The sequence below is a fragment of the Protopterus annectens genome, chromosome 9.part0 (assembly GCF_019279795.1).
Source record: "Protopterus annectens isolate FY-2018-M chromosome 9.part0, PAN1.0, whole genome shotgun sequence".
In the NCBI taxonomy this organism is placed as follows: Eukaryota; Metazoa; Chordata; order Ceratodontiformes; family Protopteridae; genus Protopterus; species Protopterus annectens.
Genome location: NC_056743.1, coordinates 1,842,094,198 through 1,842,110,996, shown reverse-complemented (window position 1 = coordinate 1,842,110,996; position 16,799 = coordinate 1,842,094,198). Strand labels below are relative to the sequence as shown.

Below are 16,799 nucleotides of genomic sequence, written 5' to 3'. Positions count from 1 at the left end.
TTCTGTAATATATCTTGTTTTTCGATTGTTGTGTGTTCATATTGTAATGTTAAGCTTTACAGTTTTTTTCTGTTGTATGTAATTGCCTGTTTTGCAACTGGAGCTTTTGATGATTGTAGTGCAGTGCTTGTGTTTTTAATATTTTAGGTGATGAGTTTTTTTATCATTGTATGTGGGTTCTGCCTCACTTGGTTTCTGTTACTTGGCATGAATCTTGACATTTTCAATTTCTGTATATAAAATAAGAAGCACATATAGTAGGTGAAGTAAACATTATGTGGAAAAACCTAAACTGTACCTGCAATAATTTAAATAATTGACTACATTAATACAAAAAGAAGTATACTTTAGATTTAGCAATGTTATAGTAATTGAATTTAATGCTAATACTGTATTAGTGTGTTTGAAAGTGTGTAAAAAATGATTATGCTACATGTGCTTTATAAATCAGTAGATCTATGTTGCTTATTTCATTTAATTTAATGGGGGTAAAATGCTGATCTCTGTAGATCTTTTTCAGGCAGACTTTTTACTGAGAGTATAATACATCACGTGCAATGTTCTATATAGTAAGCTGAATGTTGAATACCAGGATGGAATATAATGTCAAATTTTGTAATAAGGCATTATTTGTGCTATGTAAAGTTATTTGAAAAGAAAGAAAAGTAAAGGATGGGGGGAGGGTGCAGAAAGTTAGAGAAAAAAGAGAGAAAAGTAGAGTTATCCTGTTTTTTATCCAGGGAGAGAAAAGTAAATCTGTAAACTCTGTTAAGCACAACTTGCACTGGGAAAGTATTTTACTTAAATCAGTGATAAGTAGGTATTATTTTAGCTGTGAAATTAATTAAGGCACCCTTACCAGGGGCTTTCCATTCTTCTGGAGTAATAAGCTGGGAAATGTTGATGGCAGTGGCAGAGTTTGTAGCTGACCTTAACAGAGCTTCTTGCAGGTAGCGGTTTAAAAGAGGGGAGGGGTCAAACTTTGCACCAAATATTTGATCTGATGGATTGTGTAGTGCTGGAAGACATTCTAGCCTTTGGAAATATTACCAAGCCTAGGTAGGGAAACAAATAAGTTTGCTTTACATCAAGTTGATTTAGTAGTTGCTTGGTAGGTAGGGTGAAAACTAAGCTTGGTAGGTAGGGTGAAAACTAAGTAAATCTAACTCTGTTAAGATTAATATGTGATAGACAGTCTTGAGAAAGTTAGAGATCTTTGTATGATTTTAGTTTCCGCTTCAAAAGCAAAATAACATGATTAGAGTAGATGCCTAGTGTCAGTGGATCAGAATAAGTTGCACCACAGCTTCCTACTTTTTGTTAGCTAAGATCTTAGTGTCAGTCTATCAGAAGGTAAAAACTGAGTACAGCTTCAACTTCTACAAGTTAGACTAATCTTCTTATGTTAAATTATGTGACATGAATATCTCAGAAAAGTAGTACACGGCATTCAAGCACAGCTTCTTCTTTATTTCTTTGTGTCTTTGCAGAGTATTGCATGAATAAACAAGCACTGCTGTTGCTTCGGGTTATTGCAGCTTTCTGTTTCCTGGGAATCCTCTGTAGCCTTTCAGCCTTCTTGTTAGATGTTTTTGGACCGAAGCACCCAGCACTGAAAATCACACGTCGCTATGCCTTTGCTCACATCCTGACAGGTAGGAAGAGTTGTATGCTTTATAAAATTGTTTTTAATTAGTGCCAGTATTGCAAGTTTTCCAGAAAAGAGTTATTTGCCCATCATTAAAGTGGACTTGTTTACATGTAAACTTGCTGATAACGTGCAGGTAAGTAGTCAGTAAACTCACTGTTTGCAGGCCATGTCTGACATGGTCAACACCATTTGTGAAGTCTGCCAAACAGTAGTAAATACGGTCTCCATTTGCAGACATTGTACGAGACTGATGGCTATTGTCTGTCTTTCTGGTTAAGTGTTAGGCTCACACTAAGAAGTGCCTAACACCAATTGCTATGAAGTTTGGTGGCTCAAATCGTATGGAGTTTGTACGAACAGTAAATATTTTTCATAAGATTGTTTCATAATTTGAGTTGTTTTTTCAGTATTGTCAGTGTAGTTCAACAAAAGGAAAAAAGTCAGAAATAAAATATGGAGTCATGCAATGGCAATGTTGCATGTGTATAGACACAAGTTTTTTCACATAAAAGTAAGGCATACATTATGTACAGCCCACCTACAAACATGCTTGCATTGCTGGAATTTGTAATGGCTGAAGGCAGGTGAGTTTGTGTCCTAAGTATGAGAGAAGGATTGGAGTCTCCCATCATTAGAGCAGTACAACTTGAATGGCTTGTAGCTGTGCAAACATTTTTTGGGGGAATATAGTTATTGGGCAGGTGCTGTTGCATTAAAGGGTTTAAGGAATTGATATGGGTTTTAATAGTTGATACCTATGTGTTTTGTGGTAAAATTATGAGAATGTTGGAAAGTGGTGGACAGTCTGTAGCTTGCACAAATAAAATTATATGAAGCAAATAAAAACGAACAACATATAAAGTAAAACATGGAGCACTATAGCTTGAATCAGTTGCTCCAAATAAATCTTTTCAAAACAGTGGCTGGAGATGTTTGGCATTTAAGCTTGGCCATCATGTAAGTACATGTTATAATAGGCTAGATGACATTTTTAATGCACATGATAAACTCTCGCAGTATTGTCCTTTTGTTTTACTGCAGCATTAACTGATGTTTCTCCACACACGTACAGCTCACTTAGTATTTTTCACAAACTTCCCCTTTTCAAGGAGAAAGAGAAAAGCAGGTAAAGGTGAGAGATTATATTTGAAGCCATGATGTTAGCTGGAGCACCTGAACAGCCATTGTATACAAGAACACGGTTATATTTGATGCCCTGTATGACAAGGTCTTCAAACACTGTTGAAACTCGCCAAGGACAGAGGTATCATAGATTTTGTACTGTCAGGTGATGTGAATGAAGTATCTGTGATATTGAATTCAGGGGCCATCTGGAAATAATTGACTGCCAAACAGCGTTGTTGACAGTTAATTTGCTGCAGAGTTGTGTCCTACCAAAGTACCTTTACTGGAATTCAGGCAGGTTGATGTCAGAATGAGATGGAAATAATAAGAAACGGTCTAGAAGAAAAGCCAGATATCTGTAAAGAAGAACATGTGTAAAGTCAGCACAGTGGCATAGAAGAATAAAACCGTAATGGTGACCTGGGTTTGATTTAGAGTGTTGAGCTTCTGAGGGACTGGCAGGGAGGGACAGGCATGTCCATCCATGGGGGGATGTCAAAGATGCTCCCTGAGGGGAGGTGTGGTCCATAGACGGGAGTAGCCTTCTGATGTCTGTGAATGCAGGGTAGGGGGCAGTGAAATAAGGATAAGTCATAAAAAATACTCCTCCTCAGCAGGAAAAGCAGTTGCCAGCACTCCCTCCTGAATGCCCTTAAGATCCATGCCAGCCCTAGCTCACTTGGAGTAGTACAGGAGAGGAAGGAGAAGCAGGTAGGCCTATTGATGGATGGTGACACTGGGATGGTCAAAAAGACTGAAGCAGAAGAGGAGGTAGAGAAAAAAAAAAAGAAAATATGCTACAAATCTTTGCATGAACATGTTCAGTAAGGAGGGTGAGGCAACCAGCCCACCCATTCAGTTAACAAATCTAATAAATAAATAAAATAAATGAAATTTTGTGTAGAGGAAGATGCTGAAAGTGATAATGTATGTGCACCAGAAGACATCTAAAAAGAGGTTAAAGGAAACAAATATGTATACATTGATACATTGGGGGGGGGTATATGTAAGACATGACAAAAACATTTATGTACCTCATGAGAAGTAGTTAACTGGAAAAGCAGTGGTCTTCCTAACAGCTGATTAATTTAAGAACAAGAGGCACTTTGGAGGATGACTTGTATCAGAAAATAGTCGCATACAGAGACCAGTGTTGATATACAGAACAGTTGTCCTGGTAGTCACATTCCTCTGGAATTGAAGATACTGCTAAATTTCTTTTTTTTTTTTTTGTTTTATACAAACAAAATCTTTATTGTACCTTACAAACCTTGCCAACACATCTGTAGCTGCAAACATTGTATATCACTTTTAATATATTCAGTCATTGTCAGTCAACCATTGCATAGCTCATTCAAATCCTGTACGATTATTGTTTCTCTGAAAGGTCTGCATCCAAAATCCCAGTCTCTCCCTGTTACTTGAGATTCTCCCATTTCATCATCATCTTTCTACTTGGAATTATAGTTTTCTGTTTGTGCTATGTATAGGAGCCTCAACTGTGTCGCTCTGAAGTACACCTTTAACTCAGGTAATTCCAATCTACCCTGTTCTACTGGAAGAGTAATCTTATCCCACTTTACTTTTGCAGTCTTCCCCTCCCATATAAAATCCTTCAGCTCTTTATTAATTACTATCCACAACTTCTTCTCTGGTTGATAAAAATATGCCTGACCTGTGTATAAAACGAAAGGGACTATAAACATTTTAACTGCTTGTATCTTACTATTGATACTCATATAACAGAGGTTCTGTTTCCTCAGTTTTTGTATTATCTTTTGTTTAGTCTCTTCCCACATATCCAGAGCTGCCACACCCATATAATTTTTAATTCATACTCATAAATACTTCATTTTCTCATGTCCCCATAATTATGGATATTACTGAACCAATTCATATGTGGTACATAGTTTACCACTATTGCTTTTGTTTTAGCTTCATTAATTTTGTATCCTGAAAAGGTTTGAAACTGTCTCAGTATGTTCCACAACACTGTAATATCCCTTTACATGTTTCAGATAAAAAAATAACTGTTCTATACATCTATTACATAAAATATAGGAAATAATTTTGTCCTAAAATCTCAGGACATTTGCCATTTTTTCAATCTTTTTGCAGGACACAACTGCCTAAAGAGGGACTGTCCCTCACAAAGTGGGACAGGTGGTAACCCTAGTGTAGCAAATCACTTCTCCTTGGAGAGTGATAATGTCTGTCTGTAGTAATTTGTTGGAAAATGGGGCTAGGCCCATTAATGTTTCCTGTTGAAAGCGATTTTGCATTTAAATTTGTACATCCATAACTCTGCTCCTTCTTTTCTAAAGATGTCTTCTATTACTAGTCAAATAGACATACTGGCTTACTTTTAATATTGCTACTTTTTACATTTTTACAGTTGCATTGAGGTATTTGATGGGACCTTCATGCTTACCTATGCGATATGCCTTTAGCAAATTGTATTATTGAGTATTTTTTTTGTTTGAGGAAAAGCTATCATCTCTTTTTGATGAGAAGATACAGTCAAGTGATGGGTACTGTATACAAGAATATATCATAGGATCTCCTTTTCCAAACGTGATATATATTTTTTTTAAAGCTATATTGATTATTTGTTATGTGTTTGCAAGGGGCACATTCATGGTCTTCCAGTTTCATGTCTGAATTTTTTTTGGTCTCTTGCAGTCATCAGCTGTATCTTGGAGTTCCATCTCAGCCTTCGGGTCTATATTAACATGTTGACAGGGCTGTTTATCGAATGCCCTTACGTCGACACATGTACACCGAAATACCTAAATGTCGAATGCCCACAAAAGCGATTTTTTTCCCAGGGTATTTTTCCCAATAGTAGTAGGAGCAATAGGGTCTTATAAAAAAAAAAAGTCTACCATCATATTTAGATATGTTACCAACGTATGTAACTTTACGAACTGCAGAAGGAGTCATTGCTGGGCACGTTGCGAGTGCTGCGAAGGCTGACCTCAAAGAGTGAAACAATACTAATTTCATGAACTTTAATTGTACTTTGACTTAGGAATGGGGTCCATTCCTACCATGGTATTAGAAACCCAAAAGATTTGGAGAAATTGAAAAAGGGACAGGTATATCTTGCAGAGGATACCCCTGCTGTGAAACAGTCTCCCCATCCACATAAAACAAAGTTCATCCCTATCCATATTCAAGAGTAACTTAGATCTGTGGATGGGAAATAGTTTGCTCCAAGACTGTTCTCTCTACTACTAATGGATAGAGACAGCTCCTAAATGCTCTATCCCATGAATATGTCCCCTCAAATTATCTATGATGTGATCACATTTATTATTAGAGGTAATATATAATTATCAGCCATGGGATGGGTAAGGCCGATCTATAACCAAATGGATTAGGTTATTTTGAGCACAAAAATGGAAACCAGCTGTACTTAAAATGATACACAAGGGCAGCTATCCTAGTATTTACCTATGAACCTATAATGAGGTCCTGTTACTGACAAACCTATGCAACAGTTGCTTGGCTTGTATTTCCATTATTTTAATAACTTCAGTTTCGGAAACACGTGTATTTCATAAAATACTAGGGCTTTTCCACATCTCTTATTGCAGAGGTAGAATTTTAGTTAATATGCTTATGACTGTACTTTCAGACAATCTAAACTGTCTTTCCTGTTGCAGATTTCTAGCCACAGGGTAACCTTTCCCAGTGGTGCTTACTCAGTTCATTCTTGTATTGTGCTGATCATTCCAGAAGTTAAATAATTTTAGCATACTTGAATTCCTGTAATTCTGTGCGTATGTGTGGGTGCTTTGTAAACTAGGCTGCTTCTTACTTCTGAATCCTTGTCTACATTGGAGAAATGAAAAGTAAATGTAAAAAGTAAATTTATATATGGGTTGGTAGAGAAATTAGAAGTTGGTATTTTGAAAGCCCTGTAATATACCTTTTTACTCAGAACAATGTAGGTAGTGTGATAGTCTAAAGGCCACCATACTTGAACAAGCATATTTCAATGTTAAGAGAGTTTTTATTTAAGGCTGGTCTGCCTTTTTCTTTTAATTGGCATTTTGGCCTAAACCAAGAATGTAATTAGAACCAGTTAATTGTTTGTTTATTTGTCATTGGTTGCTTTTGATTTTTTTTATTCTCTGTATTTCTCTTATAGCTTTTTTGTGGGATTCTTTTGCATTTCTGTACTTCATGGAAGACTTAGACTACTGTGATGCCAGGGGGTAATAAAGTTTTATTGATTAAGTTTGTCAGTTATATTATTTTATTGTCATAGTCTTGTCACTTTGTGTCTTTTTTTTTTTGTTTGGGGTGGGGTGTATGACTTCTCTTCAGGGTGGGGAATGCAGTAATTACTTAGAACATACCTGTAGTGATTAGGCATTACAGTAGAAGTCAAAATAGCAATGTTTTCCAAAATGCATCTTTGAAAATTCATTGTTCTGATAAGATCAAACTGACCCAGCCAGCTTCACTGCTGTACTGCATATAAGGCGGTGTTGTGTGTAGTACGTATCTGAGGATCTGAATATAATTCCTTGAAAGCTTTACCAGTTTGAGCTTCAGTGCTGCACTGCATGCAAGTCCTCAAGTGTAGAATGGTAGTCTTTTATGTGTAATACATACCAGAAGATGGAAGGGTAGTGTTGTGGAGGGGGATTTTATACCCGAACAACCTGGTGTAATTTCTTGAAAGGTTTTTCTAAGAACTTCCAAAGGTGAACTGATGTATGACTTTTTTAATGTAGGTACTAAATGCAAGATTTTACTTGCATTTCTTAGTGACAGGCAACCAATATGTATTATACTGTGTTGCCTGTAAGTGTGGGTTTGTGTGACTTCTCTCCAGGGCAGGTAATACAATACATATCCATGAAAAAAGTGTATTTTTCTAGAACAGTGACCTTTTCTGTTACTCAAAGGATGCCTCCACTGCCACCACTACTGACTATAGCAGTGTTGTCAAGCAAACCTTTTAAGTCTTAAATGGAAGAGTGGTAGTATACGGTGTAATATGTACTTGCAGTGCCCAAATTCCCTCAGGGTTGTACTAAGAATTTTCTAAGCATGATTAAAATTTCTGCATTCTATAGATATGTACTATATTGTTATATATGCAGACATTTCACAATACCAACTGCCATGGTACATTATACTCAGTTTCTGTTAAGGGTGGGCATGTAACTTATATTTAGCATGAAAATACATAATATGTTCACAATATACATTGTTTTACTGAGTTGGCATTGCACCAGAAGCAACAATCCTAAATATTTGTTAGTAAAAGTAACTTGTTTCAGTCATTTGAATTGTGCTAGCTGTCCCTTTCTTCCCACAAAAATAAAGAAAACTATGCAGTGGAACATTTTACATGGCAATAACATTTAGGTTCATAGGTAGGTACTAGGCTATTGGCCCTAGGGCCTATATAAGCCTAGCCAAAACGGTACCCTGGCTTTCGCCACCCAAGAAAATTATTTTCCTGTGCCCCTGTCGAGCAGAGCCATAGAGGTGATTCCCAGGGTGAATTTCCTGTTTCCCATTCAATCATCAAGATTTTTCTTGAAGAGTGCTAATGAAGAGCTTTGTTTGATATAGATAGGTAGTTTGTTCCAGAGTATGTGAAGTCTTTGGGACAGGAATCTATCCCTCCAGCATGTTCTGTTTATTGTGGTGACAAGGTTTAGGTCCCTAGAGCATGTAGCTCGGGGGGATTGGGATTTCTTTAAGTGGAGCATGTCCAACAGCTCTGGGTTTGCATAGCTTTGTATGTTAGGCAGAGATCGCCTCTGAGTAGGCGATATGCGACGAAGTAAAGCTGGAGTTTTTTGAGATGGTCTGCATAGGGCATCTGAAGCCGGTAATCCTCTTTGTGAGGTATTTCTGTGGGCTTTCCAGTTGTTGTAGATGTCTTGTGAGGTACATACCAAAAGGGGCGTTGTACTCTGTAATGGGTCTAGTGAGTGACGAGTAGAGGGGAACAATGACCTCTTTTTTTTTTTTTTCCTGAATGAGAAACCTTTTGTGTTTGAGGTGTGCCATGTAGAAGGATTTCCTGACTACTGTGGCGATGTGATTATCAAAGGTGAGACTACTGTCCACCTGTGTCCCAAGAGCTCTTATCACACTTTCGGTGTTAGGTAGACTACCACCTATGTGGTAGCTCATGGGTACAGAGTTTTTACCAAAGGGGATGACAGTGCACTTTTTGGCATTGAGCTTGAGGCCATGGCTTTGACACCAGGCATCTGTCTCAGTGAGGCCCTTTTGTAGGATATCCACATCACTAGGAGTTTCAATTATGGCTCCTAGTTTGCTGTCATCTGTGAACTTCATTAGCCAAAGACCTTCTGTGTTAGCCTGTACTTCAGAAAAGTAGATACCAAACAAGCGAGGACCCAGGACTGAACCCTGTGGTACTCCACTTGTCACTGGTCTGAAGTTGGATTTGGAGTCTGCTACTTTCACAGTAATGGTTCTGTCAGTGAGCCAGTTGGCAACCCATCCTGTGACATAGGGATTTATACCTAGTTTAGTGAGTTTATCTATAATTCCAGAGTGGGGGATGGTGTCAAAAGCCTTGGTGAGATCTAGATAGGCTGTGTGAACCACCTTACCCTCGTCTGTAGCTTTGATGAAAGCTTCAAAGAAGTCTGTCACGTTTAGGAGACATGATCTGCCTTTTACAAACCCTAACTGGATGGGGTCCAGAGTTTGGAGATTACCAATGTCTTTGTTTACAAGTTCCATGATGATACGTTCCATGGCCTTGCAGACCAGGCTAGTTAGGCTAATGGGGCGGTAGTTCCCGGGGTCCGTGGTGGCTCCCCTTCGTGGAGTGGGATAACCATCACTTTGCGCCATTCAGTAGGCACGAAGCCTGAGGTGAGGCTATGATTGAACATGGTGCTTAGGTGTGGTGCCAGTTCATTCTGTAGTTCGTGTAGAGTGCAGCCTGGGATGTTGTCGGGTCCCATGGATGCTGTGTTCTTGGCTTTGGAGAGTGTGTTTTTTTTCCTGTACAACTGTGTTGACAGGAACTTTGCATTCTTCTGGCATAGAGATGGGCCCTTTAGGAGGTGAGAGGGGGTAAAGTTAGCACTGAACCTATCTGCCATGATGTTGGCAATATCAGTTGGTTCTGTATATTTAGTGCCATTGTGCTGTAACTCAGAGCAGAGATGAATATTGCCATTGAGATTCTTGACATAGTTATAAAATGCTTTGTGGTGATTAGCTTGTGGTCGGATCTGACCAATGAGGAATTGACCTCTGGTGTGGAACACCGGTCGCCCTTGTTGGTAATGACCAGGTCTAGGATATTGCTGTCCCTGGTGGGGGTGTGGATAAGTTGATCCAAAGCATTGGAATTTATGAATTCCAGAAAATGTTGAGCAAAAGAATTGGTACATGAGTAGTTTTCCCAGTTAATGGTGGGGTAGTTGAAATCACCCATTATTAGCTTGTTGGGTTGTACCCTAATATTTTCCAGTGTATAAAGAAATGAGGAGTGGGAATCTTGGGGCATGGTGAGGTATCTGTAGCAAGTAACAATATGGATTGTGGTCTTGCCCAGAGTTAGTTGCACTTGGCTAATCTCGGAGGCATTATGCTGAGCAACTAGCCTGGAGGTGTGGATATCCTTAATGAATATGGACACACCTCTGTCTTTAGTGTTTTGGTCCAGGTTAGGTGGCCGAAAGGTGTGGTATGAATTATAGCCTGGTAATGCAGGTGTGCTCTCTAGGGCCTTGAACCAGGTCTCTGTTCACTGCACAGATGTCAATGTTCTCCGTTTTAAGGAGTGCCCCGGTTGAACGCCTTTTGAGGTTTAGACTTCTAGCATTGAGTAGCATTACCCTCATATTTTGCTTGCTTGTACCTGTTACGGTGGTGAATTTGTCATTTCAACCTTGCCTAAAAAAGGCACTGTAGGGGTGGCAAGAGCCTTAGCCAGTATCCGGAATCCCAAGGGTGACAGGTGCAGGCCATCTCTGGCAAAGCATCGTGGTCTGTCAATCATGTCATCCCAGGCAGAGAGATACTGGATCCCCTTAGAATGACACCAGAAGCTTAGCCAATTGTTGAAGTCAATCATTTTGTCCTTGTACTGTGATATCATTCTGGAAACAGTTGATCTGCTGTGGCGACCCCTGACGGGAGCAGCCGAAAGAAGAAGAAGACTGTGATATAATTCTGGGTGATGGCAGGATGCTACTCAGGGCTAGAGTCATACCTGCCTGGGCTACAAGATCGGAGAGCTCCTCCATGTCTCTTTTCATGTAGTCCAGGGAGGTACGTTTCAGGTCATTCACACCAACGTGGACAATGACAGAGTCATATTTGTACTTGTTGTGGAGTGACCTGAGTGCATGCATTATGTGGTGGATCCTGGCACCAGACAGGCAGCTAACAGTAACTTTCTCCTTGTTTAGCCTGGTGAGTGTACATGAGGCAATTTCTGCATTGCCCCAAGATCCCAGATTCATCAGGTAGACAGGTGAAAACACCGGGAGTTGACCATTAGACATGCCTGGATAGGTGCTTATTTATTAAGTACTAAAAACTGTTTTCCTGTAGACAAATGAGGAAAGTTGAGTGCTGTAGTAATTTGTAGCTTATTTAGTGCTTACAATGAGTTTTGAACAAGTGCTGAGCTCAAAGAAACAGATTTGAGTGCTAAAACTAAAATAAATGGCTAGTTCTAAGCGGAAATTTGAAGAGCATACTTTATGGCACTGGGAATAGTTTAACCCTAGCTAAGCGGCAATGTATAAAGTGTATTTTTTTAAATATAACAGTAGCAAATGAGCACCGATTTAAACAAATTAACCACTTAACTAATAAAAAGCTAAAAACTGAGCCCCTTTTCAGCAGTCTTCAATCAGATGAGTTCTAATTGCACACTCCTGCACTAGGGTGCAGGGAACCTTCTCCAAAAAAAGATGGTCTGGATTAGTGCTCAAGTTATACAAACAAAGCTAGATTCAGCAGGTCTGAATTTAGTCTATGCTACAACAAACAAGGCGTACCAGTTTCAGAAAGAAACAGTTCAAATAAGCAGGTACAATAAGCCTTTAAGCAGAAACTCCCAGCTCAGAAAGGCAGAATCTACCATCTCCTCCCACAAGAGTGCAGACCACACTTTCTTAATGTAAAATAACTGGACCAAAGCCAAAGTGCTTAAACCAGAACTAATACACTTTTAGAATAACAGACACTATAAACCTTCAATCAGCAACTCCCAACTTAGAAGGATGAAAGCTACCTGTCCTGCCACAACAGTGCAGGCCACAAACCTTCTTAATGTAAAACAACTGGTCTGAAGCCCAAGTGCTTCAACCAAAGGCTTAGAATAACAGGTACAATTTAATCAGGCTACTAACGAGCAGTAATAAATGCAGCAGAATAAATGCAGTTAAGTACTTTTAAGAACAAGTAGCAAAAACAAAGTAAAGTAGGAAGACACACAAATATAGTAAAAGCAGATGAATAAAGTGCATTTTTTTATATAACAATAGAAAATGAGCAAACTGATTTAAACAAATTACCCGATTAACCAGTATAAAAGCTCAAGACTGAGCCCTGTTCCAACAGTCTTCAATCAGACAAGTTCTAACTGCACACTCCTGCCACTAGGGTGCAAGGAAATCTTCTCCAAAACAGATGGCCTGGATTAGTGTTCATGTTATACAAACACAGTTAGATTCAGGATGCCTGAATCTAGTCTCTGCTACAGCAAACAAGGTGCACCAATTTCAGAAAGAAACAGTTCAGATAAGCAGGCACAGCAAGCCTTTAACCAGCTCAGAAGGGGAGAATCTTTCCTCTTCTCCCAAAAGAGTGCAGACCACAAACCATCTTAATGAAAAATAACTGGCCTGAAGCCCAAGTGCTTTAACCAGAACTAATACACTTATAGAATAACAGACACTGAGCCTTCAATCCACAATTTCCAACTTAGAAGGATGTAAACTACTTGTCCTGCCACAACAGTGCAGACCACAAACCTTCTTATTGTAAAATAGCTGGTCTGGAGCCCAAGTACTTAAACCAAAAGGCTTAGAGTAACAGTTACAATTTAATCAGGCTTCTACCAAGCAGTATTGAATGTACCAGAATGAATACAATTGAGTACTTTAAGAAGATGCAAAAGCAAAATAAAGTGCAATTCTTTTTTTTTTTTTAGTAAAGTGCAAGGAGAGAGGAAGAAGGAGCAGAAAAATTCAAGGTTAAGAACCTAAGTGGGTTGGCCTTCTCAAATGTTCTGTCTGTATTAAGTAAAGTGAACACCAGACTGGGAGGGGTGTCCCAGATCAAATTTACAGCAGGGGTGGGCAACTGCAAAGCCACCAACTATAACAACACTACAAGAATAGGGTGGGGGGGACAGTTTCAGGACAGATGAGAAACCTAAAACGATGCCAAAAAATATATAAAATAATTCAGTCAGGCAAAATTAAGACAATGCGGAACTCTGAAAGGTTAAAATGCCAAGAAATATACTTATCAGTCAGCAATATATTTCCAGATTGTTTGAGAATCGAACTCCAGCCAGAATACCAGGAGTATCCAACAGTGTATGCAGGAATCTACAAACCAAAACTATTTTTAAATCAGCAAGCCTTGAAGCAGTCAGAGAACACAAAAGCTGTTAGACCAGTTTTATAAACTTCATCACAGGAATAGGGGGAAAACAGTTTCAGGACAGATGAGAAACATAAAACAATGCCAGAAAATATATAAAATAAATCAGTCAGGCAACAATAATTCAGTCCGGCAAAATTAAGACAATGCAGAACTCTGAAAGGTTAAAATATTTGCTAGAAAATTTCAGTTTCAGAAATAGTCATATGTTTATAAATACCGGTATTACCTTTATAGCCATTAGGGCGTTTAGTTTTTTTTTTCTCCAATTGGTTCATGGCAAACAAATAAAATTGCAACTTTAATGTTTTGCTATGACATTAAAACACATTTCATTTATTTTTCAGAAAAATATATTCTAGCATTTTAAACATTATAGCAAAAAATACAGGTTTTACAAGTTTAGACTGACATCCATACATTTAAGATGCTGGTTTAGATTGTTACGGGAGGAGGTCTTTCTACCCACTTTCTGGCCTCCTCGGCCATCCTGTAGTGCTTTTTCTGGAGGTGATCACTGGTCCTTTAGGTCTCCATTGTTATCTGGCTGGGCCATCACATGCAGCATATGGCTCTGGGACATAATATCCAAAATCTATGTTATTCCCTTCTTAAATGCCCCCAAGCTGTATTATTTTTTACTCCTGGACTTCCCACCCTGTCAGAAGGCAGTGGGCAGATAAGAGTTGCACAGTCTTCTCATAAAAAGTGTCATTTAAGGGCTCCCACCAGCCTGCAAGGGGTAGGCCTTTACTCAAGGTTACAAAAAAATCAAGGACCTCAAGCCAGTTCTTGATTTGAGTGGTCTAACATGGTTATGTTTATGATGTTCTGAAGGAGATTAGATGCAAACCTTGGACATCCAGGATGCATATCTGTACATCAGGATTGTTAAGGAATCAAATAGACTCATTCACTTCCAGATAGAAGCTAGTTATTTTCAGTTCTGGAAATTAGCAGTCAGCCTCAACACAACCTCCATGGTGCATACTAAATGCATGTTGATAGTGGCAGTGGCATTCAGACCACCGATTTCCAGGTTATTTGCATACTTAGATGACTGACTCCTTGCAGCCCAAACTATGGACAATCTTACTGCCTTCTTGCATTTGCTTCTTAAGCTATCCCAGTGCTTGAGCATAATGATGCACTTTGCAAAAATCACAGCCGATGCCTGCTTAGTCAGTCACTTTAATAGCTGCATTCTGCACACTTTGTTTTGCCAGACCTTTCTTCCTACAGAAAATATTCTTTCCATCCAGTCCACAGTGCTGCAGCTGATTCAGAAAGACATTTTCACATACTGCTGTCTCTCTCTGAGCATTAGGCCTCATGACCTGGAGGAAGCTCAAAGAGATCTGGTGTCATAGACTTTCAGATCCAGTCTCTTTCTCTGGACACACACTTTGTAACCCCCCTTCCCTCTGGTGACATGGATCACATGCTTCTAATGTAGGGTGGGGGGCATTTTGAGATAGTCCAAAGGATAGGGCCAAGCAATAGACCAATCCATACATTGTCATTCTGAAAATTAGAGGGATATTTCTTATCACGCATGCATTCTAGGACTCCCTTCACTCTAGTGTTGTTGCCATCCACTTTGGCGACATGGTAGCGGTTTTGTATCTAAACAATCAAAGAGGAACTCCAACTCATTCTTATACCCTGTTTCATGAACGTAATTATTCCCTAAGGTACAATAACTGGACTGGACAGGATAGAATTGATATTTTGTAGTGGCATGTGCATTTAATTGAAAACTTTGTGACCCTTCCAGCCCATACAATAACTGTATCTGACTATGCACCAATAAAAACGAAGTTAAAGATGAAGGGTGATGATGTACAAATGAGACATTGATGCTTTCTTACTTATCTTTCAAAAACAGGAATTTGAGAAATGGATGATGAATATATTAGCGAAGATGTACATTACTTAAAAAGGGATTGGTAGCAAGTGAGATAGAGTTATGGTTTAGAACATGGTAGAAATGAGAGAGAAATATAGGAAATAAATAATAGGAATTTAGAGTGGTTGACATAGGCTGAAGTTTTTTATAGAAGAAGGAGAATCTCATAGAACAAGAAAAGCTGCAACTGCAGAATGTTAAGGAAAAATAAGGGAGTATTTGGATAATATGAGCTAATCAAAGGAAGGACACTGAGGAAACTCGGAGCTATAATATATAACATTAAGTATCCTGTTTTTTGTTTATTTTGTTCTTTATTTCTTTGTTATTTATAGCACTTTATGTATTGTGTATTTTTCTAGCTAGTTTCACTGTGTGCGAGGTATTAACTGGAAATTGTCCACTTTTATTAAGCATCTGTTGGGTTGTTTGTTTCTGATAACTTGTTGCAGTTAAACTCTTTTTCTAGAGGCTCCTTTAGCTGTTTAAAACTTTAATTTAAAGGCTCACTGCTGCTTTTCAGCTGTGAGAAACATTTCTGCAGTTTGTTCTAAGTAGTGGGGATATTTCTAGTATTTCCATATTCAGGCTTGTATTTGGGCCTAGTGTTTGTGGAGGCTGTGTGTCTGAGCACATATTCAGGGACATCTTGGTTTAGCCAAAGCCATCAGGCATTTCAGTGAGAGAGAATTGTTTGAGGTCATTGGCTGACTGAGGTCACCTGGACTACAGCTTAGACTAAGCACCTCATTGGTTCTTTTCAGATTTCTTTCTTAAAAGCTGTCTCAGGTTTCAACCTTCTGTTACCTAAGAAGTTCAGTTGTGAAAAAAAAATGTATCTGCTTTTACTGTATTTGTGTTTCTTCCTACTTTATTTTGCTTTTGCGTCATCTTAAAAGTTCTCAATTGTATTTATTACTGCTTGGTGTAACTCATTCTAAGCCTTTTAGTTTAAGCACTTGGGCTTCAGACCAGTTGTTTTACATTAAGGTTTGTGGTCTGCACTGTAGTGGCAGAACAGGTATCTTACATCCTTCTAAGTTGGGAACTGCTGATTGAGGGCTCAGTGTCTGTTATTCTAAAAGTTTATTAATTCTGGTTTAAGTACTTGGGCTTCAGGCCAGTTAGTTTACATTAAGAGGGTTCGTTGTCTGCACTCTTGTGGGAGGAGAGGCTGGACTCTGCCCTTCTGAGCTGGGAATTTCTGGTTAAAGGCTTGTAGTGCCTGCATATTTGAACTGCTTCTTACTGAAATTGGTACACCTTGTTTGCTGTATTATAGACTAGATCCAGGCCTGCTGAATATAGCTTTGTTTGTATAACTTGAGCACTAATCCAGGCATTTTTTAAAGTATTCAATTGTATTTATTACTGCTTGGTAGTAACTTGATTAAAGTGTAGCTATCATTCTAAGTCTTTTGGATTAAGCACTTGGGCTTCAGACCAGTTGTTTTACATTAGGAAGGT

The 16,799-nt window shown here is 38.8% G+C and overlaps 1 protein-coding gene across 1 annotated transcript in view; it reads left to right on the top strand.

Moving 5' to 3' along the window:
- TMEM127 (transmembrane protein 127) overlaps positions 1-16,799 on the top strand; it is a 58,827-nt gene that overhangs the window by 25,160 nt on the left and 16,868 nt on the right. The window contains exon 2 of the mRNA XM_044084699.1: positions 1,491-1,655. Coding sequence (XP_043940634.1) covers positions 1,491-1,655 — 165 coding nt within the window. The remainder of the gene's footprint in view (positions 1-1,490; positions 1,656-16,799) is intronic.